At 43.3% G+C, this 27,803-nt stretch overlaps 1 protein-coding gene across 5 annotated transcripts in view; it reads right to left on the bottom strand.

The window, feature by feature from the left end:
* Window positions 1-27,803, bottom strand: part of LOC137434479 (histone-lysine N-methyltransferase ASH1L) — a 149,159-nt gene that overhangs the window by 66,372 nt on the left and 54,984 nt on the right. For 4 of the 5 annotated variants that reach the window (XM_068127522.2, XM_068127523.2, XM_068127520.2 and 1 more), the window contains 6 exons: window positions 24,714-27,732; window positions 23,766-24,038; window positions 23,359-23,644; window positions 16,754-16,939; window positions 12,922-13,016; window positions 1,509-1,582 (listed from right to left, as the gene is read on the bottom strand). In XM_068127522.2, the coding sequence (XP_067983623.2) occupies window positions 1,509-1,582; window positions 12,922-13,016; window positions 16,754-16,939; window positions 23,359-23,644; window positions 23,766-24,038; window positions 24,714-27,732 (3,933 nt within the window). The remainder of the gene's footprint in view (window positions 1-1,508; window positions 1,583-12,921; window positions 13,017-16,753; window positions 16,940-23,358; window positions 23,645-23,765; window positions 24,039-24,713; window positions 27,733-27,803) is intronic. The other variant, XM_068127525.2, reaches the window with a different exon arrangement.

The following is a 27,803-nucleotide window of genomic DNA, read 5'->3' on the forward strand; positions in this document are numbered from 1 at the left end:
ACTAGATAGAATGCAGCACATCGATTTGCATTGTGCATTTCAATCAATGCTGCAAAAACAGGCAGGAATTATACAAAAGGAAAAATATAAAACTAAACAGAATGCAGCACATCGATTTGCATTGTGCATTTCAAACAATGCCACAAAAACAGGCAGGAATTATGCAAAAGGAAAAATATAAAACTAGATAGAATGCAGCACATCGATTTGCATTGTGCATTTCAAACAATGCTACAAAAACAGGCAGGAATTATACAAAAGGAAAAATATAAAACTAGATAGAATGCAGCACATCGATTTGCATTGTGCATTTCAAACAATGCCACAAAAACAGGCAGGAATTATGCAAAAGGAAAAATATAAAACTAGATAGAATGCAGCACATCGATTTGCATTGTGCATTTCAAACAATGCTACAAAAACAGGCAGGAATTATACAAAAGGAAAAATATAAAACTAAACAGAATGCAGCACATCGATTTGCATTGTGCATTTCAAACAATGCCACAAAAACAGGCAGGAATTATGCAAAAGGAAAAATATAAAACTAGATAGAATGCAGCACATCGATTTGCATTGTGCATTTCAAACAATGCCACAAAAACAGGCAGGAATTATGCAAAAGGAAAAATATAAAACTAGATAGAATGCAGCACATCGATTTGCATTGTGCATTTCAAACAATGCTGCAAAAACAGGCAGGAATTACACAAAAGGAAAAATATAAAACTAGATAGAATGCAGCACATCGATTTGCATTGTGCATTTCAAACAATGTCAAACTTGTTCTCCTGGTGTCTAGAAAATGGAGTGTTACAAAATAGAGTGTCCCATATTTTTTGGGAGAGATGCCAAGATGGTTGTTCCATATGTTAACTCTCACTTGAAGGTGGGCAGGGTGATTCAATGTGTGCGCCGTCCCTCGGATGGGCATTAAATGGGCATCCTGTCTGCTGGCATTACTTGGTGGATGTTAAAGATTCCACGGACTCCTTCGTGAAGAGCATGTGAGCTATCACCAGCACCCTGGACAATACCAAATTCCTGCCATAACTTTAGTTGAACGTCAGGGTCTGGCCAGCCGGTTCGTGAAAGACTTGGACGGAATTTCCCCCCGCCAACCCCACAATAACATAAGAATAACTGTGGCCGTTAAAGAAGAAGAAGAACATATTTCCTTTATAATTTCAACTCCCTAGACCCAACCCCCTCGAGTCTAGAATATATTGCCCACACCCCAAAAATCAACTCCAACCAAAATGAACTCCCAGCTCAGGGGTAGAAATGTTAGTTCTTGTGGATAATACGCACCCCAAACTTTGTCGAGATATTTCTGAGGGAAAAAGTGAGGGTTCATACACAAGTGATTACGGTACTTAATTTGTTTTTACTGAACAGAAAGTACCAATATCAATGCTTTCGAGCGACTCTCCTTTCTACTTGGCTCTTAGCGATTTTAACAAAGTGTATCGGAATCCATCTTACAACTGTCCGACAGATTAACTTACCCGGTTGTGTTTCCATTGCCAAAGAATGTCGTATGGAAGCTGGAAGTCACTTCTTTTCTGACGAAGATACTTTCCTGTACAGGAGATTAAAGGGAATCGAAAACACATACAAACAAAAGCACTTTGGTGAGTTAGGTGCTGAATATGTGGCACAATATTCTTACAATGCCAAACATCCACCCTCTCCATTTACATTCCTTCTTATTACAAAACATCCTGTTTTTCTTTGCACATACTTGACTCGTCACAATACCAGGAAGTTAGCAAATAAAAAATAAAAAACCCACGCACATGCCCTGCAGTGAATGAGTACCATGCCCTCCAGGAACCATGCTGCGAGAGCCCCAAGATTGGCCGACATTGACCATTGTCCACACTTTCAAAAGAAGACTTGCACAATTAAAACGTCAGCATTTTCATTTATCTGTAATAACATTTGTTGACACCTTTGGTTTCTAAACTTACAGTGCAGGTGACGTGAATTCTGGTCTTTTTCTTCTAGTCTTTTTTGTATAGAGTCGAGGCTCATGGAAGAGCTAGTGCACTGAACGGGTCAGAATATAACAAGACAAAGGAACAGTGGAAGGAGAGGGGGAAGTACACTAACAGCAGGGTTGAAGGCCAAGATAGAGGAAGACTTGAACAAACAATCGGTGTGGGGAGGAATGGGGGGCAGGGGAGGACAAATGGGATGGACACATGGGATGGACACGATCGATACGCAGGAAACTCCCAGGAGTAAAAACTGGAAATTTTGGAAGGAGGGATTGGGATGGGGCTAACGAGGGTATGAAAGATCATGTCGAGATTGATATGGAAACTAAAAGCATAGAAAAGCATTTCTGTGGTCTACAAATGCTCCGTATTGTCGTGAACAAAGGACGGTGGGAGGGATTTTCGAAGCTCCACACGGTCTCCACGTTTTTCGAAGTTAAGTCTGTTCACAATTGTATTTTGTCGAGACTGTATTTATCTTTCGGTGTGTGAAGTTATTGTGTGCAACTTTGGTTGTTTCTCGGTGTTTATCTTTCATAAATTGATCGTCTGTTTGCCGTGTCGCGAATGATTTGAAATCGAAGTTAAGTGATTGTTCCCATTTGTATTTTCGTTAAAACTGTATTTATTTATGGTGTTGTACGTATATTGTGTCCCGACGAAGATTTTTCGGTGCAAATCTTTCATACCTGTATTGAAAATCGTGTTAATTCGTGTCGTGTCTTGAGGCCTTGTACAGTGTGCACTGTACAACCTTGAGGCTTTGTTTTTCTCTCAGCGGTCCGTCGTTTGTGATCCAATAACTTTCGTTCTCTGTATTCCCAGTCTTTTCACCCATAGCCTACTTCCTTGTGTAAATCTCAACTCAAAAAAAAAAAAAAAAAAAAAAAAAAAAAAACATTTCCTTCTCTGTTCTCATTCGTTTATTCATTCTTATTCGTTCGTTCGTTCTTTGACCACGTGTTTCTCCCCCATTTCCCCAGATAGTTTTCACTCATTAACCTTCAATGTTTACACTTTCCCCTCAAGTTATGTATTCCGTCATATTTTATAACACCTTTTTCTTCTTCTTCTTTAAAAGGCTGCTTTCGACTTGCTCACCAAATCAATTCATCCCAAAAAAAATATCCATCTCCTATAGTGCCTTTTTTCTACATTCCCTAAACTCTCCTGCACTCCATCCTCCATCCAGCGTCCTTAAACGTATTTTTAACTCGAAGGTCACAAGATACTCATTTTGCAATAAATGTTCGTTTCCCATAAATCGTACACTTTCAAAAATCCAATCTCACCCCTCCCCTCCAAATCTTCCCCATAACCCCTCCCCTCCAAATCTTCCCCATCACCCCTCCCCTCCAAATCTTCCCCATCACCCATCCCTTTCAAATCTCCCCCCTTGGCCCCCTCCCTCCTAAACTACCCCCTCACCCCTCCCCGCCAAGACGCCCCCTCGCCCCTCCCCTCCTAGACTCCTGCCTCACCCCTCCCCTCCAAATCTCCCCCATATCCCATCCCTTTCAAATCCCTCCCCTTGTCCCTTCCCTCCCAAACTCCCCCCTCACCCCTCCCCTTCAAATCTCCCCACCCTCATTGCTTCTCAATTTCCCCCCTCACTCCCCCTCCTCAAAGCGTCCTCCCCGCTTCTTCCCCCTTCAAACTCTCACCTCCATCTCCCCCAACCTTCTGTCTCGCTCTTCCCCCTCCTCAAATAACACCTCATTGTGGCTCACCCAATCACCATCAAACCTTTTCTCCGCCCCATCCTTCCCTTTCTCCGAGCTATTCTGAAATCTCTGACACACCTTCAACAGCTCTCCCTACCTCTTCCACCTCTTCCACATCTTACCCTACCCCTCCTCCCCCCTGTTCTGTATCCGATGCTCCCCCTTCCTCTTCATTAACGGTATGGACCTCAAACATCCGGGGCCTTCGTTCAAACTTAACTGATCTCTCCATACAGGTTGCTTCTGTCAAACCAGACGTGATCTGCTTAACAGAAACTTTCCTCCTTTATGATGTCTCTGATTCCATAGTATCTCTCCCGGGCTACTCACTCCTCCGGTATGATAGACCTGAGCCTCGTCCTGGAGGCGGGGTTGCTATCTTTATCAAAAACTCTCTTCCTCACTCGCCCTGCACTGCACTCTCTCCACCTCACCCCCAGGAATACCTCTGGCTACGGCTTCCCCTTCGCTCCCACCTCTTGTTCATATGTGTGTTGTACCGTCCACCAAACAGTGATGACTCCATCTACATCTCGCTGTCTGATGATATGGACCAACTTCTATCTACTCATCCCAACTCTCTCTTCCTCATATGTGGTGATTTCAACTGTCATCATGCCAGTTGGCTGGGTGTGGGTACCTCTCTCACCAGCCATGGCTCCTCAGCAAAGGACTTCTGCGACTCACTGGGACTGACACAATCTGTCAATTTCCCGACCCGGATCTCAGTCAACGGAACATCTTCTCTTCTGGACTTGGTTATGACTAACTTCCCTGAAAATGTCTGCTGCTCTTCTTCTGCTCCGATCGGATCATCTGATCATGTCCTTGTTAAAGTGGACATCTCTCTGACCATCCTCAGGGAGCCTGCTCAGCGTCGACGAGTCTGGCATTTCACTCAGGCCAACTGGCACGGTCTTCAAGCAGCCATCAATCATCTGGACTGGTCTCCCATCTCTACCACCTCTGACATCAACTCATCCTGGGAATTCTTCCAAAGTAAATTGCTCTCTCTCATGCACAGATTTATCCCATCTCGTCTTCAGTTGTCATACCCTTCCTCCCGTCCATGGTACACGGAATCTTGTGGTGAGGCTGTTGCCCAGAAACAACTTGCCTTCGTCTCCTGGAAAGCAAATCCAACGGAAGGAAATCTCATTTCCTTTCACAAAGCCCGAAACAAGTGTGTGTCCACCCTCAGGAGAGCCAGGAAACAATATCTCTCCGTTCTCAAGACCGAACTCTCTTATCTGTCTCCCTCTTCCAAATCCTGGTGGCGTCTGGTCAAATCCGTTTCTGGTGTTTGTTCCCCCTCCATCCCCTCCCTTACCTCAAACGGCTACACAGCTGACTCCGCACGTGAAAAAGCTGAATGCCTCAACTCTGTGTTTGCCTCTAAATCTTGTGTCCCAAACCCATCCCTCTCTGTACCCACCATACCCAGTCGTACCCTGCTGCTCCTGGACTCCGTGTCCTTTCCTCCTGACAAGGTGGAAAAGTTTCTGTCAACCCTCGACTCTGATTCTGCAACTGGACCCGACGGCATCAGCCCACGGGTCCTAAAATCCTGCTCTGCTGCTCTATCTCACCCTCTCTCTGTTCTCTTCACCCTCTCTTTTGCTCAAGGTCAACTGCCATCTGCTTGGAAATCAGCCAACATCACCACTTTGCACAAAAAAGGTGCAAAAACAGATCCTAGCAACTACAGACCAATCAGCCTTCTCCCAATTATCAGCAAAGTCATGGAATCCATCATTGCTTCGGATATGAAATCTTTCCTCTTCTCCAATGGCTTGATCTCTGATCATCAATTTGGTTTCAGACCAGGTCACTCTATTCTGGACATGCTGCTTCTGCTGTCTCAACAATCTTGTATACAAAAAAAAAAGAAAAAAAAAAAAAAAAGAGCAATTCCTCATTAAAGTGAATTTAAAAGTGAAGAATTATTTTTGCCCAATTCCACCAAAAGCGACAAATCGAAGGAAGGAGGGGGTGGAGGAGGGGCAGTGGGATATTCCCTCGTACCTATTTCAGGAAGCAATGCAAATGGGGAGTTATTTGAGGAGATTGTGAAACTATCAAGTGGAATTATAAATCATTAAACCAGGCCACAAGGATGTTTGGTACCATGGCACCAAATAAAATAAAAATTAAACTAACAGAGCAAATGTTGAATATTGTGTCCATATGGATTGTATACGACTATGACACAATAAATTAATTGTTTGACTGTGGAGCTCTTCTCTGCTGTTATGTACACCAAAGTAAGATGAAAATGAAACAAACATGAAAGGAGCACTTTACTAATAAACATAATCCAGAACAAGATGAGGCCAAATAAAACATTCCTTGTATCTATTTTAAAGGCCTTTTCTAATACAAGCAGCAGGATCAAAGCAGAGCCATCCAACAAAGCATTTAAGGAGATCTTTTATTTTGCTGCACAAATCTGGAGTGACACCAGGAAGCAAAATACTGAAAGCAATTTTTGTCAACAATACAACATAAGCACATCAATGATGGGTAAAACTGCCAACATTGAAAAGGTGATCCAGAAAAAGTGAGGTCACCTTTTTCAAGTTAATATAGCACACCCATGCTAGCTTGCTAGGGCATGGGATGCCCAACATCATGTGGGTGGACGCTAGGGCTGAGCGATATTGATATTTTTGCTAGTCGATTATCGTCTCTCCAAATATCGATGATATAGCGATATACCGACAGTGTAATCACTTATGCCAAAGTAGTGCAGCCACCCGGCAGCGATAGCTGGTGCTTGGGGGAACACACCATCGATGTTTATAAGAACCCAAATGATGACCCACTCATTGCTCAATAGCTTCAAGATATGGCTGTTTATCGACATGTAATCTGTCCTGAAATTGATGTAAACACTTCCGTGCACTCTCATTGAAAGCAGCGTTTGTGTCATTCTCAAACACGTCATCATTATAAATGGGTATTTTGAACATTAATTGCAGCTTTGCACAGTGGCAAAGAAGCTGCTGTGGCCCAACATCGGACATCATCTACAGTCATGGCCAAAAATATTGGCACACTTGCACTTTTTTCAAATAACTCACAATTTTCTTTAAAAATAAGTTGAAATTGACAAAAGTATTTGGTCTCCACAATTCTTTATTTCACTGTTAATATTACAGAACCTTTGTTTTTGATTCAGAACTTAATAAATCCTTTTAAATCAGAAAATAAAAAGAAATGGCATTGACAAAATTATTGATACCCGAGACTTAATAAAGTATTTGGTAGCACAGACTTTGGACAAAATAACTGCAGTCAAGCGCTTCCTGTAGCCATGAATGAGCTTCCTCCACCTCTCTACTGGCAGTTGGGCCCACTCTTCTTGTACAAACTGCTCCAGTTCTCCCAGATTTGAAGGGTGCCTTCTCCCAACTGCTGTTTTCAGATCTCCACACAGGTGTTCAATGGGATTTAGATCTGGACTCATTTCTGGCCACTTCAGAACAGTTCAGCGTTTTGTCTTGAACCATTCCTGGGTGCTTTTTAAAGTGTGTTTGGGGTCATTGTCCTGCTGCAAGACCCATGACCTTTGACGGAGACCCAGCTTTGTGACACTGGGTTGAACATTGCGCTCCAAAATGCCTTGGTAATCTCCTGATTTCATGATGCCATGCACACATTCAAGGTACCCAGTGCGAGAGGCAGCACAGGAACCCCAAAACATCACTGAACCTCCTCCATGTTTGACTGTAGGGAAGGTGTTCTTTTCTTTGAAGGCTTCATTTTGTTTTCTGCAAACATGGAGATGATGTGCTTCACCAAAAAAGCTCCAATTTGGTCTCATCTTTCCACAGGACATTCTCCCAGAATAATGTTGGCTTGTTCAGGTGTGTTTTGGAAAACTCCAGTCGGGCTTTCTTGTGTCTCTCTCTCAGCAGTGGGGTCCTCCTGGGTTTTCTACCTTAGAACCCCCTTTCATCGAGTTGGCGACGGATGGTGCGAGTTGAAACCGTCATACCTTGTGTCCGAAGGCCAGCTTGAATCTGTTTGGCAGTTGATCGAGGTGCTTTCTCCACTATTCAAACAATCCTTCGCTGCAATCTTCGATCAGGTTTTCTCTTGCGGCCACGTCCAGGGAGGTTGGCTACAGTGCCATGGGCGTTAAACTTCCTGATAACATTGCGTACGGTGGACACAGGAACATGAAGGTCTCTAGAGATGGACTTGTAGCCTTGAGATTGTCCATGCTTGGCTACAATCTTGTGTCTGACTTCCTCAGACAATTCTCTGGTTTTCTTTCTTTTCTCCATGCTCATTGCTGTTCACACAGTGACACAAAACAGCAGAATGACTCCTTTTTATGCCTCCGTCGACGAAGTCGCCGGAGGCATTATGTTTTCAGGTTGTCCGTCTGTCCGTCCGTGATAGGTTTTTGTTACCGCGACAACTTGAGAACGGCTGAAGGAATCTTAGTCAAACTTGGTGCAGGTATGTATAATGAGGTAAATATGAACTTATTAGATTTTGGGGTAACAAGGTCAAAGGCCAAAGGTCATGTTAGGTAAAAATCCTGTTACCGCGATAACTTGTGAACCAGCGATGGGATTCTGACCAAATTTTGTACAGTTATGTAGAATGATGTAAAGATTAACTGATTAGAATTTGTGGCCAAGAGGTCAAAGGTCAAAGTCTGTTATAGGTCTATAACTCGAGAACGCCTGAAGTTATCCAATTCAAACTTGGTACAGGTATGTATAATGACGTAATGATTAACTGATTAGACTTTGGGGTAAAAGATCAAAGGTCAAAGTCTGTAATAGGTCTATAACTTGAGAACGGCTGAAGTAATCTAATTCCAACTTGGTACAGATATGTATAATGACGTAAAGATTAACTGATAAGATTTTGGCGTCAAGAGGTCAAAGGCAAAGGCCAGAGATCATGTCAATTAAAAATGTGATAACTTGTGAACAACTGAAGGGAATTAAAATAAAACTTGGTACTGGTATGTATAATGATGTAAACATGAACGGATTACATTTTAGGGTCAAGAGGTCAAAGGTCATGTCAGGTAAAAAATGTGATAACTTGAGAACAGCTGAATGGATTTAAATCAAACTTGGTACAAGTATTATAATGATGTAATAATGTGGGCGGAGGCATATCAGTCGATGTCGTGACATTGAAGGGTGTCGTTCTAGTCTCTATTCAAACTAGTTGAATGAGTGATTTTTATATTGCAGGCACCTGCAACTCACCATGGGTGAGTTCAATTCCAAAGTAAAGGAGAATCACCTGCTTGAAATCTAATTATTTCTAACAAACTTCTAAAAGGTGCCAATAAAATTGTCTGGGCCATTTTAGGATTTCTGTGTGGAATAAGCTAAGATTAAAAAAAAAATTCAGCTTTTTTTGTTTTGTTCCACTGCAAACCAAAGAAATACATATGTGGATACCAAAAAATGTATTTAATTTCAACAATTTTCTGGAAGAAATGGTGCATTATTCGAAAAAAATGCAAGAGTACCAATATTTTTGGCCACGACAGTATGTCGCTCTGAGGGCAGCGTGTTTGTGAGTTTCCCTGAGGACAGCGCCTTTTGTGTGGATGCTTCGCCACTTGATAAAAGCTCTCCTGCATGGGGCCTGTGTTGGAGTTTAAATGTGGTGAGTGTACAGATGCCAGTCCCCTTCCTCCTCAGGCACAGGTTCATGACCCTCAATGGAAGACCCTGGTGATGAGGCAGGATAACTGACAACTGAGATGCGGTTTCTCACCATTCGCCTAAAAGTCGAGAGAGAATGGTGTTGCGTATATCTTGTTTTTTTTAATGGGACTATAATATTATGATACAACCATTCATTCCATGTGAATATTCTTACTAAATTAATGAAAATACGTCTCAAAATCTTCAGTTTACGATACCACACAGCACTTTTTCCATTATTGAATGTGCTGATATATCGCCAGTTTTAAAAATGTATTATCCCCTTGATGATTTTAAAAAAAATACCTTATAGAGACAATAATATTGAGATATCACCAAGCCTTCGTGGATGCCATCTCTGATTTTGACTTTGAAGGCCATTTGCAAGGTCAAACTGGTCAAATGAGGTAAAATTTTAAATTCTATTATAGAAAATCTTGCATTGAAAGAGACAACTTATTCAAATATACAGGTATATATTTTTTTAATACATGGTCTAGGCTCATGGAAGAGCTAGGACACAGAACAGATCAGGACACGACATAAAAAGGGAAAAAAGCAGGAGAAAGGGGAAACACCAATAGCAGGGCAGAGAGACAAGATGGAGACGGACAACAAGGGATGCAGGTAATGATGGGGGTTAAGGGAGAATGCAAGGGATGGACAAGATGGATACATTTGCAAAATTTTGGGAGGGGTGGGGATGGTTTAACAGGTGTAGAAAAGATAAAGCCTTTGGATGGGAGGTGGCCTGAGATGGTGGTGAACAGCTGTCTTGAAAACCTGGAAGGAAGAATGAGATTGAAGACAGTGTGGAAGGCAGTTCCACAGTTCCACAGGTGGGGAAAAAAAAAGAGGAATAAATGAGTGGAGGTGAGCAATGGTTCTAGATTTAGGCAATTTCATTCGGATGGGGTGGCTGGTGGACCTCGTGCATCCTGCAGATACTTGGGGCGAGAGGCGTGGGGGGGGGGGGGTAGAGGGGGAGAGTATGGGAGGGGTGGAGGAGAGCACGGAGAGGGCAGAGGGTGCAAGACCAGAAGTGAGCTCATAGAAGACAGAGACCACTGACCTGCAGGCGATGGCGAAGTGATAGGCCCATAGACTCAACCTCATCGCGTGATATATATTTTTTGCTATATCTGTGTATCAACCACAACCTTAACCTCTAACCGTTTTTGCCAATAAAAAGTGCGGTTAATACACCGAAAAATGCGGTACTTAAAATGTGCCCTTAGATCACACTATCACACGATCACACTATCCTCCTCACCCGACTTGAATCCACCTTTAACGTTACCGGCACTGCCCTCTCTTGGATTAAATCATACCTCTCTGACAGATGCCAGTTCATCTCCATCAATAACTGCAAATCCCCCACTGCTCCCCTCCCCCAAGGTGTCCCCCAAGGTTCAGTTCTTGGCCCCCTCCTCTTCATCCTTTACCTGTCCCCGCTCAGTCACTTAATCCGCCGTCATGGTCTCCAATTCCACTGCTTCGCCGATGACATCCAGCTTTTCATCTCCACCAAGTCCGTCTCCACCGACACCCACTCTATCCTGACAAACTGCATCACTGAAATAAAATCCTGGCTTCAAATCAACTTCCTCAAGCTTAACTGTGATAAATCTGAAATAATCATCATTGGCCCAAAAACGCTCACAAAATCCACCCATAACTTTGCCCTCAACATCGACGGTATCCCAGTATCCACCTCCCCTCACATCCGGAATCTTGGCGTCATCTTTGACCAAACCCTTTCCTTCGACAAATACACTAAACAGATCACAAAGTCAGCCTTCTTTCACCTGAAAAACATTGCCCGTCTCCGCTCATCCCTCTCCTCCACGGCTGCAGAAACCCTCATCCACGCCTTCATCACCTCCCGTCTGGACTACTGCAATAGCCTCCTCTATGGTTCACCCTAAAAAATCACCAATAAACTCCAATACATTCAGAACTCCGCTGCCCGTCTACTCACCCATTCCCGGACCCGTGACCACATCACCCCCGTCCTTTACAAGCTTCACTGGCTCCCCATCCCCCAGAGAATCCAGTACAAAATCCTCCTCTTGACATACAAAGCCCTCCATAACCTGGCCCCATCCTACCTGGCTGACCTCCTCTCCAGACACACTCCCACCCGCAACCTCCGCTCTGCTGGTACCAACCTCCTGACCCCCTCCATCCGGACCAAATTCAGATCCTGGGGGGACAGGGCCTTCTCCATCGCTGCTCCCACCCTCTGGAACTCACTACCTCACACCATCAGAGACTCCTCCTCACTCACCACATTCAAAACATCACTAAAGACCCACCTCAACACTGCATTCAACATTCAACCCACAGCATTTAACCCCTGACTATCTCTTCTCCTTCTCCCTCCTTTTGCTTTAAATATTTCCCTATTGATTCTTGTCTTTTTGCAATTGTTGTTTTCATGTATTGTTATGCATTATGTTTGCCACTCTGTCAAAGCGCCTTTGGGCTTCTGGAAAAGCGCTATACAAAATAAAAAACAAAGGAAAAAAACTAAGTTAGGCTCAATCATCTAATCTAAGTTTTTCAAGCTCTTTCCAATGGTGGACTTTCCAATCTTTCCATCACCCACTAATTTCCATACAATCAGCCACCAAAAATTTGGTTAATGGAAAAAGACTTGAGGCTTCACAGAGGGAAATCTTTGACCACCCCCCTCTCTTTTTTTTTAACCCAATGAAACAATTTGTAATTTTTCAGGTATGTTATTAGATTTTCGATATTTGGTTGTATGCAATGGCTTGGCAGGCCTTAAATAATCATATTCCATGCATTTTAAATTTTTATTTAAAATAGCACATACTATGGGTCTGTCATTGTGTAATTGATAAAATATCAAATGTGATCCCAATCACCCTGTTGACCTTGAAAATTACATTCACGTGAAATTCAGAGAAGGCATCCGCCCCATCATGAATCACATCACATGCCCTATTGATCCAGCATCCGCATGGTTATTTGGAATAAACAGAGAATCGATGTCCTTTGCCCAAAAAAAGTTATTGGCAGGCCTATTACAAGGCGAAAACAACGGTCAGTCAGCAAATATTAAATGTAATATAATAATTTCTGTAGAGGCTAATGTCGGTCTGCATCGTTAGATAAGATAAACAATAGTTATGTATCAGCAAAGTGTTGATAAGAATAAATTTACCACTGTGCCACAGCTCAAATAAATGTACAACATGTGTCTTCTCAACTTACTACCCACATCACGAGCCCGCACACCCACCCCACATTCCTCCTCCTCTCACAGCTTTTTGTAGAATCAGATTCCCATATTTTGGGTGGATCCAGGTGTGGTTGAAAGGCTCCAATTAACCCTTTCACTTTTATTGATGAGTATTGCAAAAGGGCACAAATATGATGTTTTGAAATATGAAAGGCAGCGAAAACGTAGAAGAAAACTTACGAATAGTTGCTATGTACCCTGTGTAGGAGGCACATGGGTACCTACACACTCACCGGCATGCATTGGAGGAGGAAGCAAGCCATGCTCGTACTCCCCAGGAATGTACTTCACCTTAACCTTCTTTGACAAACTCAGTCGACGCTTTGCACTGCAAGGTAAAATGAGCGTTTATGGTGCGATGAAAATATGACACTGGGGACAACTTGTATTAAAAATTCAATTGCTAATCAAAATTTGCTCAACAAACAAGTTGGAAATTCAACACACCGATAATCCAAATTGAACGTGATAATTTACACGTGTTAAACTGTACAGATTTGTTTTCTTTCTGATAAGAGTACAAATTGCACATGATAATTACAAAGAGTATTCATCTACTTCAAAAACACCATTTAGCCTCCTTAGTTGAGTTATATATTACTGTGACCTTTTGCTCTTTGACTTCATGTTTTAACAGTGATAAAACCTCACACAGAAAGTTGTACATGTAGGATAAGGACATCAGGAAACATCAATCGACTATGACAAGAATATTAGTAAATGATGGATAAATTAATAAAGGTGGGCGCGATTCGGAAAATTTTAAGTCCGCTTACCGCTTATCCGCTCCGCCAGCCCGTGTATTCCGATTCGCTTATCCGCTTCAGCGGCCGAAAATCTTAGTCCGCTTACCGCTTATCCGCTTATCCGCTTAGATTCGATTTTTTAAAAGCGCTTCGACGTTTTTAAAGCGATTTTTGACGTTTCTAAAGGGAATTTAATGCTTTTTAAGCCTAAATAGCCATTTCTAACTACTACAAAGACAAACAAAGCTTTTAAGATCAAAAATATACATTTTTATTTAAATAAAATTTATTCAAAATTTATTGAAATAAAGTTTTCCACTCGACTCTACTCTACTCTACAGTTAATTTAAATATAATTTTAATATATGCAAGTTACATTAAAGAAAAATCAATTTGCCCGTCCTTTCTTTGCCAAGAGAGTCTACTAGTCAACAGACTAGCAGTCTGTTGACTAGTCCTCGTCTTCCTCCTCCACCTCGTGGGCCTTCTTGAGGATTTGGAGGTTGCCCTTCATGAAGACGAGGGCTTCGAAGTTCGGTGCAGCCAGGGCCGACCTCTTAGGCCTGAGGATGTCCGACCCGTAGCTGAACACGCGCTCGACCGAGGCAGAGCTCGGGAGCGGCGTGTTATGCCTGAGAAATAGAGTTACCCAAGCATCACGGAACTCGAGCGGGAAGAGATTGGGCGAGAGCCGAGTTGTTAGGGTTTCACTTATTATTCACTTAAATAAATATTCACAATTCTAGAGTAACGGCTCAGGCTAACAGCTGATTTGGCGAATCGCGATGCGCTTTAATTTTTCGGTAGTCCGCTTACGCTTATCCGCTTCGGTTTCCGGGGGTTGTTCCGATTCGCTTATCCGCTTCGAAAACGTTAGTCCGCTGCAGCGGATAAGCGGATAAGCGGACTTTCGAAGCGGACCGCCCACCTTTGTAAATTAACAGAGTATATGGGATCTTGGACCTTGGATCTCAACAGAGTATATGGGATCTTGGACCTTGGATCTCAGCATCAATGTCCTGCAGATTCAGATGGAAACATAAAAAAGGCCACCCCATAATATTTGGCCGACAAACTAATTTTGGCAAAACTAATCTATCTATAATTCCAGTAATCTCTGTGTGTTTGTTTGTACGTTTGTTTGTCTGTGACCGCTGTTTCTCGACAACCACGGGTCCGATATACTTTAAACTTGCCAGGTATATTGCTGGGGACCCGAGGATGTGCCTTTTCAAGGTTTCATATTAATCGGACAATTACTTACCGAGCTATGTCCAAAAAACGATTCAACCAATCAGAGAGCAGCGAGCTATCGCGTGTGCCGAACGTGGCGGACACACTCTGCCTCGGATGGCACATTTGAGAGCGTATTCATTTATTTCCCGTCGGCAAACTATGTTGGCGCTATGTTGGCATTAAACTATGTTTTTAAACTAATTTGCGATTCATTCGCTTTCCTGCGCATTTGTGCACGCGATGGCGATTTCTTTACCAAACTCCACGTCCGCAAGCCGTTAGCTTTGGACCAAACCATTTCATGTAAATAGAGGGGGGGATTGTCACCGTACTCGCAAGCCGTTCGCTTTGGACCAAACCATTTCATGTAAATAGAGGGGGGGGGGGGGGGATTGTCACCGTACTCGCAAGCCGTTCGCTTTGGACCAAACCATTTCATGTAAATAGAGGGGGGGGGATTGTCACCGTACTCGCAAGCCGTTCGCTTTGGACCAAACCATTGCATGTAAATAGAGGGGGGGGGGGGGATATACTTTTAGATATATATATATAGTACGGGCATGCCCTAGTAACTTCAATTCCACTTCCATTTCTCTTTCTCTTTCTCTTTCTCTTTCTCTTTCTCTTTCTCTTTCTCTTTCTCTTTCTCTTTCTCTTTCTCTTTCTCTTTCTCTTTCTCTTTCTCTTTCTCTTTCTCTTTCTCTTTCTCTTTCTCTTTCTCTCTCTCTTTCTCTTCTCTCTCTCTCTCTCTCTCTCTCTCTCTCTCTCTCTCTCTTTCTCCCCCCTCTCTCTCTTTCTCCCCCCTCTCTCTCTTTCTCCCCCCTCTCTCTCTTTCTCCCCCCTCTCTCTCTTTCTCCCCCCTCTCTCTCTTTCTCCCCCCTCTCTCTCTTTCTCCCCCTTCTCTCTCTTTCTCCCCCTTCTCTCTCTTTCTCCCCCCTCTCTCTCTTTCTCCCTCCTCTCTCTCTTTCTCCCTCCTCTCTCTCTTTCTCCCTCCTCTCTCTCTTTCTCCCTCCTCTCTCTCTTTCTCCCTCCTCTCTCTCTTTCTCCCTCCTCTCTCTCTTTCTCCCTCCTCTCTCTCTCTTCCTCCTCCCTCTCTTTCTCCCTCCTCGCTCTCTCTTCCTCCTCCCTCTCTCTTCCTCCTCCCTCTCTCTTTCTCCCCCCCTTCTCAGTCATTTGATGCTGTATTCACCATACTCGTTTTGTGCCATATATTAACCTTTGCAAAGGCAACATGGTGTGCTCATGTTTTACAATGCATGTGGTATTGCAAGGAGGACACTGTTGCAGCAGATAGATACCTAGTCTTGTGTGGCAACCAGATGGAATGCTGGGAGTACTTACAGGATGGTGAACATGCGTGGCAGTGCATTTGTTTAGTGGAGTGTAATGTTATGGTGGACTTTAATCTCTTACCATAAATTGATAAACAAGAATCAGCAGATGTTAATATTTTCCACATTTTGGTTGTATGGTGTTTGCAGCACGTTCCGTGTTCATCACAGAATTCCACACCTCTATCTACTTTAGGAACATATTGGATAAGGTGTACAATGACCTGTGTTGTATGATTGTTTACCATAACCTGTACTTGATTGCAAGTGTGATTTATTGTGCCGTATAAAGTAGCAGTATGTTCTATTCTTAATACTAGGGGCCATCTATCTATAATGTATGCATCCGTAAAGGTTGGACAGGGTGGGGGTGGCCTGGGTGGCAACGGAGAAAAAGGAAATCTCAGCAAAACAGATTTTCGATACCACTAGTCAAGGTAATGTCTCTATGTTATACAAGAAGACCACTATAACGAGCTTTCTGAGAGAAGGATCTGGAAAAAGATACTCCAGGTACCATAACCAATGCAAGAGGCAGGCCAAAAGACAATAAAAGAGTAAGACAAGGGATGTGAGACAGATGCTCACTAATCGTAAGTGGAAAGGCTAGTGAATAGTAATAACAATGTAGTGAAAGGATGAAAATCATATTTAGGCATTGGTGATAGAGAACTTCCACATTACTAAAAATAATCAACAGGCACTTATAAAATGCAGGTACAAAAAATGATGGAAATATAAATTTGCCTTACGTGACGTCTTTGTAGGTGTCAGAGAAGAGACCAGCGGTGTAGTACTTCTTTTTTGGTGGACGATGTGCTTTTTTCTTTCCAACTGTGGCTGGCCCCAAGGCTTCGACGGCCATTTCCATGTCAACGGAGCCAGGTACACCGCCGCTGCCTTCCTCGTTGGTGCTGCCATCAAAACACTGCCCAGAGCTGCAATGGATCAAAGTGATATCACTGTCTGGAATAATGTAAAATTATAACCTCGCTTCATTGTGCTGACATTTACAAATTTTAAAACTTACAGATATAAATAAAAAAGGATGCCCATTGAAGAGCTTGCAATCTTACTATAATTTACCAAATGTCCGTCTGTCCGTTCGAAGGTACCGCAAAAACGGCTCAACCGATCGCAACCTATATTTTGGGTGGGTATTCCTGGGACCCCTGGGAGTAAAATAGGCTATATTGTTTTTCCAATTTTCCAGTTTTTCCAAACACGATGGATAATGTTTACCGATATGACCAGTGATGTGGCTTTTGTTGAAATTCTACAAATACTGTTTATTCTATGTACCAGGAGAGAGTAGATCGACTCCTGACGAACTCTTCCTATATAAATGTGCGGCTCCGAAGTAACACGGCAGCGTGTGCAAAGCGACTGAGAAAGACGTGTAGCGGCCACTTCCGTTTTGTAGAATTCAATCTTTTTTCAAAATGGGCGCCATGTACTGTTTAGATTTTTATGATTTGCATGTGATGTGATTCAACGGTTGTTTATATGAATTGTTTAAACAAAAAAAGTCTACTGATATTTTGCCTTTTCATTTGGGCTTCCCAATTGAAGCCCTGCCCGTAGGGCAGGTACCGTTGGTAGTAAGAATAAAAGAGAAATCATCTGGCCTTTAAAGTGGCAGAAAATGCAAAACATTCAGCTGATAAGAGGAAGGCAAGCCAGTAGAAATCAACAAAAAAAAGGTAGAAAGTAGACAGATTGGTGCTCAAACAGCCATGGCTGCTATCAGTGTCATCACGAGATAAAATTAAATGTAAATAAAAAGATGAAAGAAAAAATAGAGAAATAAAAAAAAGAAGGGGAAAAAACCGTGAAATGTAATAACAGCTCCACCAAAGAAATTGAAAGCATAACAACACAGAGTATCAACGCAGAGCCTTGCCGGATATGCAGATTATGTAGATTTGATAATTAGCTATCTATATTAAAGTACTGTACTGTATATGTCAATGTGGACTCACACACTGACTGACACAAAGACAGATTACAATAAACTCGCTAAACCAGAAAAAGTCTCGGATTTACGGTTGGTAAACCTTGCACAGGTGAAAAAACACCTACAGTTGAATAACAATTGTAAAGTCTGTATAATCGTGTACTATGTGAGAAAGTAAAAACGACACGCCCTGTTTGGTCATTTCTCTGTTAACGTGTGCACAAAATGAAGCAATATTTATACATTGACTTTGTGGGTACGTCCAAAACAATACAGTACAGTACGTCCAAAACAATACTGTACTGTAATAAGGCTTTTTACAAGGTTCTACAATTATAAGCAATAAATAAAACATAAGGAAGTAAGGGAATGAGTAGTCAATCCTTGAGCTGCAAAACATTCCATTAGCTAATCTGGTCGATTGTCAGTGATGCTCAAAGCCAGCACAGGCCACCGCTCAAATAGGGAAGTTTGGAATATTAGCAAAAAAAGGACAAAACAATAATCGAGCATCGTTCAAACAATCCATGTTATGCAGAGCGGACTCCGATGCCAAATAAGTACATGAATGCACGGTGGCCGTATGTACAACGAGGGTGCCACTCGTTTTTCTACCGTAGCCAAATGTGTCACTGTGTTCCAAGCGTGGTCACGAGTCTTTTGAAGATGACGCCACCCTGGTTCAGACAACCCTTAAATGCCAATCCTGAAAACAAATCCTCATTTTGAAGTCAACAAAAGTATATTAAATTATGGCACAAGTTGGTGCATCTCATGGTAGCACTTTGACTATCATCCATTATCATTTGAGTATGCCCAATGTCTGCAAGAAACTCTTAGGGCACAAGATTGTAGAAGTCCGCAACGAAGGGTCTCATAGAGTTGAACTTTCGACGATCTGTAATGCCGAATCAGCAATTATGAGCTTGGCTGACCTGTAATGAAACGTGCATTGACCACTGGGATCCATCCCTTCAGCAAAAAAAAAGATCAATAAATAGGAGGTAAACCCAAAGCATACCAGACCCTGATGAAGTTCAGCACTTAACTATTGGCTGGAAAAATGAAGGTGGAAGGTTTTTTGGGATGCCAGAGCGTACGCTGATCAATTCCAAGCTCAATGCACACCCACCAATCACTACTGACTAATAAAGCAATCTGATGTGGAAATTGTGAGGTCACCCAGAATAAAAGCCCTGGTGTTGGGCTAGCGGCTAGGGTGCCGGCTTAGGATCCTAATAGTCCGGCAGAAGTATGACTGAACCTGGAAATTTTATGCAAAGTTTTTTTTTTGATTGATTTTGGTAGCCTAGGATCTACTCTTTCAGAATCTGCCGGGTGCACTCCGTGCACCCTTGATGGTTTTGAGAAATTCAAGATGGCGTCCAAGAAAAGTCCGGCAGAAGTATGACTGAACCTGGAAATTTTATGCAAAGTTTTTTTTTTGATTGATTTTGGTAGCCTAGGATCTACTCTTTCAGAATCTGCCGGGTGCACTCCGTGCACCCTTGAGCGTTTTGAGAAATTCAAGATGGCGTCCAAGAAAAGTCCGGCAGAAGTATGACTGAACCTGGAAATTTTATGCAAAGTTTTTTTTTTGATTGATTTTGGTAGCCTAGGATCTACTCTTTCACTGAGAATCTGCCGGGTGCACTCCGTGCACCCTTGAGCGTTTTGAGAAATTCAAGATGGCGTCCAAGATGGCTGTCGTTTCAGATAACTCCCTATAACTCCGGTAGTATTTGACGTAGGATGATAATTTTGGTGTCTAACCGTATGTTTTGAGGGGCAAGGCTGTCAAGAACAACCCAACGGCACTGCAGATAGCACTAGGTTCAAAATTGGGCAGATCAAAAAATATCATCACAACCATGCAGTCATTCGGTGTGACATGTTCTTATGACGAGGTATTACGCTTTAAGCGTTCAGCTGCGAAAGCTGCAACAATGGAACGATCCTGTCTTGGCATATCTGCTGCATCAGAAGGTTTGGTACAAGTAGATGTCGATAATTTTGATGCTGAAATCTCGTCGCAAAATGGAAAACTTTCCACCCACTCGTTAGCTGTTCTGGTTACACAACCTGAATCAACATCTGATGCTGATCGATGCCATAGAGAAACAATCCCACGAATTTCAAAGGAGGAGATGTCGGAGCCAATAGAATATGATGTCACCATACAGAGATACAATGGTCCCAAGAAACCAAAAATGCCCGAGAGTGCTGCTGTTAGCACAGCTCTCCCACTCAAGTTACTTGCGCAACAGGCTACTGTAAAACAAAGAGCGGACGAAACTGACTTTGCCTTCTTTCAGGATGTTCAGAAACAGAATTGTCCCGAGTACAATGGCTACAACACAGCTCTTACACGCAATCAAGGCCAAACAGAACAACCTAAGACTAAGACGGCATACCTACCTTTGATTGATCTTGTGCCATTCCACCCAGATACAATAATGACAGCAATGGTGGAAGCTCAAAAGGTGACACATAATGCTGACCAAAAGTTTGTGTTATTTACCTGTGACTTACAACTGTATCAAGTTGCATTACATGTGAAGTGGGCTTACCCAGAAAAGTTTTCAGATGTCATCCCGCGCTTGGGTGGCATGCACTTTTTGATGAGTTTCATAGGCTGCATCGGGACTCTGATGGAAAACAGTGGACTGGAGGAAGTTCTGAGTGATGTGTTTGGAGGAGTCGCAAAAATGTTGACTGGAAAGAAATTTCCGCAGAACGTTCGAGCATTGAGAATGCTGGCTGAGGAAGTTCTTCGATGAGTACTTGATTGCAATACACTTGAGTCAAAGGAGGACTTCATGGAGGTCTTGGAGAACATAGCCAAAAGGAGTAAGACTGCCAAACTGTGGGTGGACATGTTAATCAAACCAGTGTTCCTTATGATGAGGTGATGCTGTCCAATATCATTGTCCAACAGGTGATACTGTCTGCTCGAAATAATGAAGAGAGTGATATAACTGTGATATCCGATGACACTGACGTTTTCATTCTCTTGCTTCATTATTATCACGCTGGAAGCATGAAAAATCGTATCACCATGGAATCACCAATTAAGGAACGAACAGTCATTGACATTGGAAAAACCGTAGAGAAGCATGTGTCTTTTGTGAATGAACTCCTGCCAGCCCATGCTCTTACTGGGTGTGATACGGTAGCATGCTGCTATGGGGTTGGCAAAGGTACTGCATTGAAGGTTCTGAAAGATGGTCACTCACTGTCACTTTTAGGGGTCATTGATTCTCCCATAGAATCAGTGATTGCGCAGGCAACCACATTCATGTCAGCCTGTTACGGTCAATATTCTATGAGTAAATCAATGTCCGAAACACGCTGGAAGATGTGGGCATCCAAAACGGGTCGGGCCTCCGCGGTACCACCAAAACTTTGTTCCCTTCCTCCTACAAGTGAGGCATTTAAAGAGAATGTAAGAAGGGCCCATCACCAAGCCATTGTGTGGCGTTCACTGGAAGACAGCAATCCGCCTGAACTTGATGCAGAAATGTACGGATGGGTAAAACACTCGAAACTGAAAACGCTACAACCGGTCCTCCTTCCCGCAAATGTTGAACTCGCCCCAGAAACTGTCATGCGTATGATCAGATGTGGATGCAAGAGTGACAACCCCTGCAGAACGCTTTCTTGCAGCTGCAAGAAGGATGGTTTGAAATGTACAATATTCTGTGCTTGTTATGCTGCAGGTTGCAGCCAGACTCTTACTTAGCATTTTAATTCAATTGAACAATGTCACAGATTCTTGTGATGTAATTCATATGCATCTGTTTTAATCACTTAAATGGATTCTTTGTCCACGAAACATATGGATAGACACCAAAATTATCATTCTAGACCAAGTGAATTTATTTGAATAAAAGTGAATACAAGTGAATTTGTTTGTTTTTGTTTGAAATTTGTAATATGGCAGCCATATTGGCGGCCATATTGCATTTCTATATGATGCAATCCCCAACCAGTCAAATAAATGGTTTCAATGGATTCCTTGCCCCTCAAAACATACGGTTAGACACCAATATTATCATCCTAGGTCAAATACTACCGGAGTTATAGGGAGTTATCTGAAACGACAGCCATCTTGGACGCCATCTTGAATTTCTCAAAACGCTCAAGGGTGCACGGAGTGCACCCGGCAGATTCTCAGTGAAAGAGTAGATCCTAGGCTACCAAAATCAATCAAAAAAAAAACTTTGCATAACATTTCCAGGTTCAGTCATACTTCTGCCGGACTTTTCTTGGACGCCATCTTGAATTTCTCAAAACGCTCAAGGGTGCACGGAGTGCACCCGGCAGATTCTGAAAGAGTAGATCCTAGGCTACCAAAATCAATCAAAAAAAAAACTTTGCATAAAATTTCCAGGTTCAGTCATACTTCTGCCGGACTTTTCTTGGACGCCATCTTGAATTTCTCAAAACCATCAAGGGTGCACGGAGTGCACCCGGCAGATTCTGAAAGAGTAGACCCTAGGCTACCAAAATCAATCAAAAAAAAAACTTTGCATAACATTTCCAGGTTCAGCCAAAAAATTGGATTTGGCAACCGGACTATAAGATCCTGGGTTCGAATCCCGGTCGATCGCTGAATTAACGCCAGGGGGGTTGACTCAGCCTGTCATCCTTCCGAGGTCGGCTAATTGAGTACCAGTTCACTGGTAATTCCCTGTTTGTCGTTAAAGGCGGCAAAAAGGGTTGGCGTCAGGAAGGGCATCCGGCCGTAAAACATTGCTTCAAAAAGGGGACCGAAAAACAACAACAACCACGGTCCCCGAAAAAGGCCAACCCCCGCTTTGCGGGGAAAATGGCCTCTAAAGGTGGTTTATATACCCAGAATAAAAAAGGAATGTTGATAAGGAAACAATGTCCGCATTATGTACTCGTATTTGAACTGCCTAGTGTCGGTCCTCAGTGGCTATAAACCACCAACCTAGTTTTTTTTTTTTTTTTTTTTTTAATGAAAACGTTCCATTTCAAAGAGTGCACCGTCCTTAGGAGTGCATGCGAAGCCGGCTGTCCCATCTACCAGCCTAATCCGTAGACATTAAAGATCCCATGATACATTTTGAAGGATAGGCCATTGTGTGCCAGTACTCAATATTTTAAAATCCGGCGTGTTTGAGGACTGCTGTAGCAGCACCTTATGATGGAGAGGCAACCTATCCGGGGATAAATTCCCAGCTCAGCTAAATAAACTTTCAGTTTGTAAAGGATACCCTGTTGATCCCCCCAGAGGGGTATGGGAATAACCACATTGTCTCCTAATAGCCTTGTCAAGCATGCGGTATATGTACAAGCTCCTCAATCAATCAATCTCACCTACTAAAAAACAAAACCCAAGAATCTTTACAAATAATGAAATAGAACACTCACCTGGTCTCTCTCTGCAAGATCTCCTGTTCACAAAGTGGTACAACATCCACTGTATTCTTCCCTTTGTCACCACTACTCGTGTCTACGGGACACAATCTTTTGAGCCTACGCCGGACAACGCCCTCTTCTTCTTTTCTCTCAGCTTCCCTCGTTGATCCCAACACCACAGACTCGATGGCAGCACACACTGGGTCTGAAATCGGCCGCTGGATTGGCTTGATTAGCGGATCGGTTCTGCTCTCCCGCTCAACAGACTTATGGTCGGGACCCATCTTTGCATCAAAGGCTGAGGACATCACATGCGATCGATCAATCTTATGATATATATTTTTAATAGATCATGAAGAGTGTATAACACGATTGTAACAGCTGAACAGAAATTGTTAAGAAAAACTCTACAAACATACCATTGCAACTGTCACCATCTTGCTGCTTATCACATGCTGGCAATGGAGCTCGCAGCGGCCTCGTATGCAACATCCGCAACCGCCGTTGCCGTCTCTTAGCTCGTAAGATCCGAGCAAGGCTGTCTGCCAGGCCACGCTTACCAAACGTCGACCTCTCTGTTAATAGTCGTTTGGGCTGCTGCTCTTTTGGGCGTTTGGGCTGCTCGCAATTACCAATCCCATTTTTATTTGCCGAGTTCCCTTCATTCCCTGTAACAAGGAAACACATAATTCCTGGCAAGCATTAGTGGATACAAAACATGGATGCAGGTTTAATGGTCTTTGTATACTTCGACAGGTGGTTTGACTCACTTGATCATTCAAAAGATATGATTGTAGGTAGAAAAGTAACTAAATAAATAAATAAAAACAGTAACGAGTTAATTAAATAAAGTTCCAAATGTATTTTGAACAAGAAAAATAATTCAGTTTATGTAAAACATACTAACGTTTAATAAAGCAAGGCTTAAAGTCAAAATATTTGGGATGGTGATAAGAGGGGCCCTATAGACTGCCTAGCAAGGTAAGCTTGGTCAAAGTGACTGCTTCGCTACTTATAAATCAAATCATAGTCTCGGCCAAAAAAACAACAGCAATATTAGAATAATTATGATGATGGGGCGGGGAAGGATGATCATGCAAAGTGCAAGTTATCAATGTCATTAGATTTTAAAATGAGAAAGAAGGGCATTAAAAATAATAATAATAAGAGGATGATGTAAAATGCACGAGAGGTGGGTTTACCAATTGTTTTTTTTTAAGGGGTTTTTGTTGACTCAAAATGAAACTATTTGCAATTGCAGGTTGTGCATACTTAATCACTCACAAAATTTCCAAACAATTATCTGGTAGTAGGTGGAATTAAACCCCAAATACTGCCCTTTTCACAATAATTGCCACTGAACCTACTGGTATCAGCTGTAGCCAGCTCCATCAGCCAGGAGGCTCGCGTTCCATGCTTGCCATCGCAGGCCCCGTTGTCGCTTTCCTTTTTTCCACCGTCACCGTGGTGTCGGTTCCAGGTGTGAGAGGGCACGCGTCCACCATTGTTGTCAGAGCCACGACTGGGAGAACCGATTCGAGCTCGCGCATGTAGGCTGGAAGAACAATCGTGTCGTTGTCGGTGCCGACGTTTGTGCTTGCGCTTGGCGTTATCATGCCCAGGCATTGGCGCTTTGCCATGGAAGGCGAGTGGGGGGTCAAGCATGAGCAGAGAGGTACCCATGGGGAAGCCAAAGGTGCCAAGGCGAGCTGAGAGTGCAGGATGAGCTGGTGGAGGAGGGTATATTGAAGGAGGATACTGACCATAGTAGCCAAGTCCCATGGCGCCCGCCGTGGTGAGGCCGGGTGAGATATATGGTACACCGTAAGAACTGTAGTAGCGTGGTGCATGTGGAACAAAACCGACGCCGGGTATGAAAGGCAATGCTGTACCTTTGGATGGTCGGTCGCGACGTTTGCCTGGGGAAGACTGGCTGCCTGACGTACACTGCGAAAAAAGAGATGGATCTAGCGTAGGTGCAAACGCAGCAGGAAGAGGAAAGAACGGTCCAAAGCCGAGGCGGAACATGGATGGCAGTGCATCCCGCATGGAAAAGGGCTGCCGTGAGCGGTGAGTTATGCGAAGGTCTGCTAGCGCGCTAGTTATGTCTTCAAGACGCGTGATAAACCCAGGATCAGACCGTGCTGCCCCTCCATGCCGTTGCAACAACTTCTTCAGTTTACGTTTGCGCCGTTGTTTTTTAAGTTTCTCATAAAGAAATGCATCTCCAAGACCATGGATTCTTCTCTTGCCACGGTGTACCTTCTCTGGAGTACAGGTACTGGATAGGAATGGTAAAGATGGTGGTGGTGAAGTTGTGTCGCTTGCAATATTCTCAAAGCACGTTCGACGGCGTCGAAAACCGTTGGGTGGCTTTTCACCACGATCTGACGTGCTGTTGTTGTCTGTCCCAATGCCACTATCACTCGGAATAGTCTCATCACTGTGTGCCTCACTTGCTGGCGAGGGAGTCGTCTCCTTTAGCAGTGGAGGTACATCTGAAACAGCCTGAGTTCCTGGCGAGATAGGTCTCACAGCTGACTTGCGAGCAGCTTTAGTGGGTACAAAACTGGATGTGCGTGATGCTGTAGGTGGTGGTGGGGGCTCAGCAAAGCTCGCTTCGCTGCTCAATGGACTTTGGTTGCCAGTAGGTAAGGAACGACCAGTACAGGGCTTACCATTCGTAGCTTCCGGTTCAAAGTCAGTAAAAGCATTACCCATTAAAAGTTGAGCTTCTGCCTTAGGTTTTCGGCCTCGCTTTTTGCCCACATAGATAGTGCCACGCTTACTGACGTTAATTTGTTGTCTTGCTTTCAATCCAAGCGCAACTGACAGCTTCGCAGCCGGGAGACCAAAACGAGCTTCACCACGTGTACTCCCTGACAGTAATATCTGTTTCAGTATTTTCTTTCGCTTTAACATTTTCATCTTATTCAGGCTCTTAATAAATTTCTTGTCTAAAAGCTTGGGGAAAACGCTGGGCCGGCCAACACCTAGTTCTGTGACAGCACCCTTTAAAAAGGAATCTGCTTGTTTGTTTCGCTTAACATTATCAGCATATGTAGCAGGCATCGGATCTCCTGGAGAACATTGTCCTTGATCATTTGCCTTGTCATGATCTCGATGAATGGTCCTCATATTAATATCTCTTTCACAAACCTTACGTGGTCTTCCCCTTTTCCGTTTAAAAGTGGGGAATGCATTCGACCTTGCTGCAGACCGTTTGACAGCCTTAGGAGCAGTTGCAGTGACTTGTCGTCGTTTCTGACTCATATCTTGATTTCTCATTTTGCCAGTCTCAGCTGTACGCCTGATGCAGGTAGTTGCTGCTGAGCCCACTGGTGAAGTTGGATGAAAAGTCAATGGCCGTGCGAGTCCCGTGTTGGGCAATGCCCGTTGACTGTTTTTAAATTTCAGTGATGCAGCACTTCCAGGTCCCTGTACAAACCCATGCATTGGGCGGCCAAACTTGTTAAGACGTTTTAAATGCCCAGCTCCTTTGTTTGCACGACTTTGATAGACCATCCAGGAATCAGCAATTAATGACATTTCTCCAAATGCTTTTTCCTTGCCGTGTTGCCCTGTGGGTTCAGCATGCAATGTCGGCATGCATGTAGGACGGCTACGTGATGTCGCATAGCTGCGTTTGGGGGCAAATTTTGATTTCATTACAGCAAACTTGTCTTTTTCTGATGTGCGTGATCTACCTTCACCATCATCACTGTCACTGCGTCCAGGTAGATCGGCGTCACTGTCAAATCCTTCTTTTAGAAGCCGTGGAGGGCCAGGGCTACTTTCACGAGAGTCCTGAGCGCAATTTGCCTCCAGTTTCGGATGCAATGGTGGTAGGTCTGAGCCGCCGTTCTCGAAGTGCTTTGGAGAAGCTGTGGTGGCAACCAGTGGCCTGTTTGCAATTTTATCCAGATTCGTCTCCCATCCACACCCTTCTTTCCGAATTGCACGCTCAGGAGATGCTAAACTTTGTCGACCAATATCCATAACTTGGAAAGGATGAATGTCCATTATTGATTCGCTCCCAAATGAATCTCCAAAACGGTCATCATGATCATATCTGCTGAGAGAAAATTTCCTTTTTCCAGTTTTCCCTCCATGCATTGTGACACCATTCTCAATTCTGCTTACATTACTCCTTGAGATAGGGGAGTGCCGTGCCACATCAGTGCATTGGAGCTTGCTTGATAACGAATGATTTGGACTGAGTCTGCCCAAACAAGAACTCCCATTTTGGTCACATCTCCTTTCAGGAGGTTTGTTCACACTTCTATGCTCTGCTGCCCTTGGCTCAGCTTCAGCACCATTCCTTGAGTCTTCTTGAGAGATTTCAGTTCGAACTGAGCTGACAGCCACAGGTGTCTTTTCACAGTTCTGTAATACATGCACCATGAGGATCACCAGTTGAAACCCGGTTTCCTTATCACAAAATGTAATAAACAGCA

Source organism: Myxine glutinosa, chromosome 10, assembly GCF_964187855.1.
Source record: "Myxine glutinosa chromosome 10, kmMyxGlut1.1, whole genome shotgun sequence".
Lineage (NCBI taxonomy): Eukaryota > Metazoa > Chordata > Myxini > Myxiniformes > Myxinidae > Myxine > Myxine glutinosa.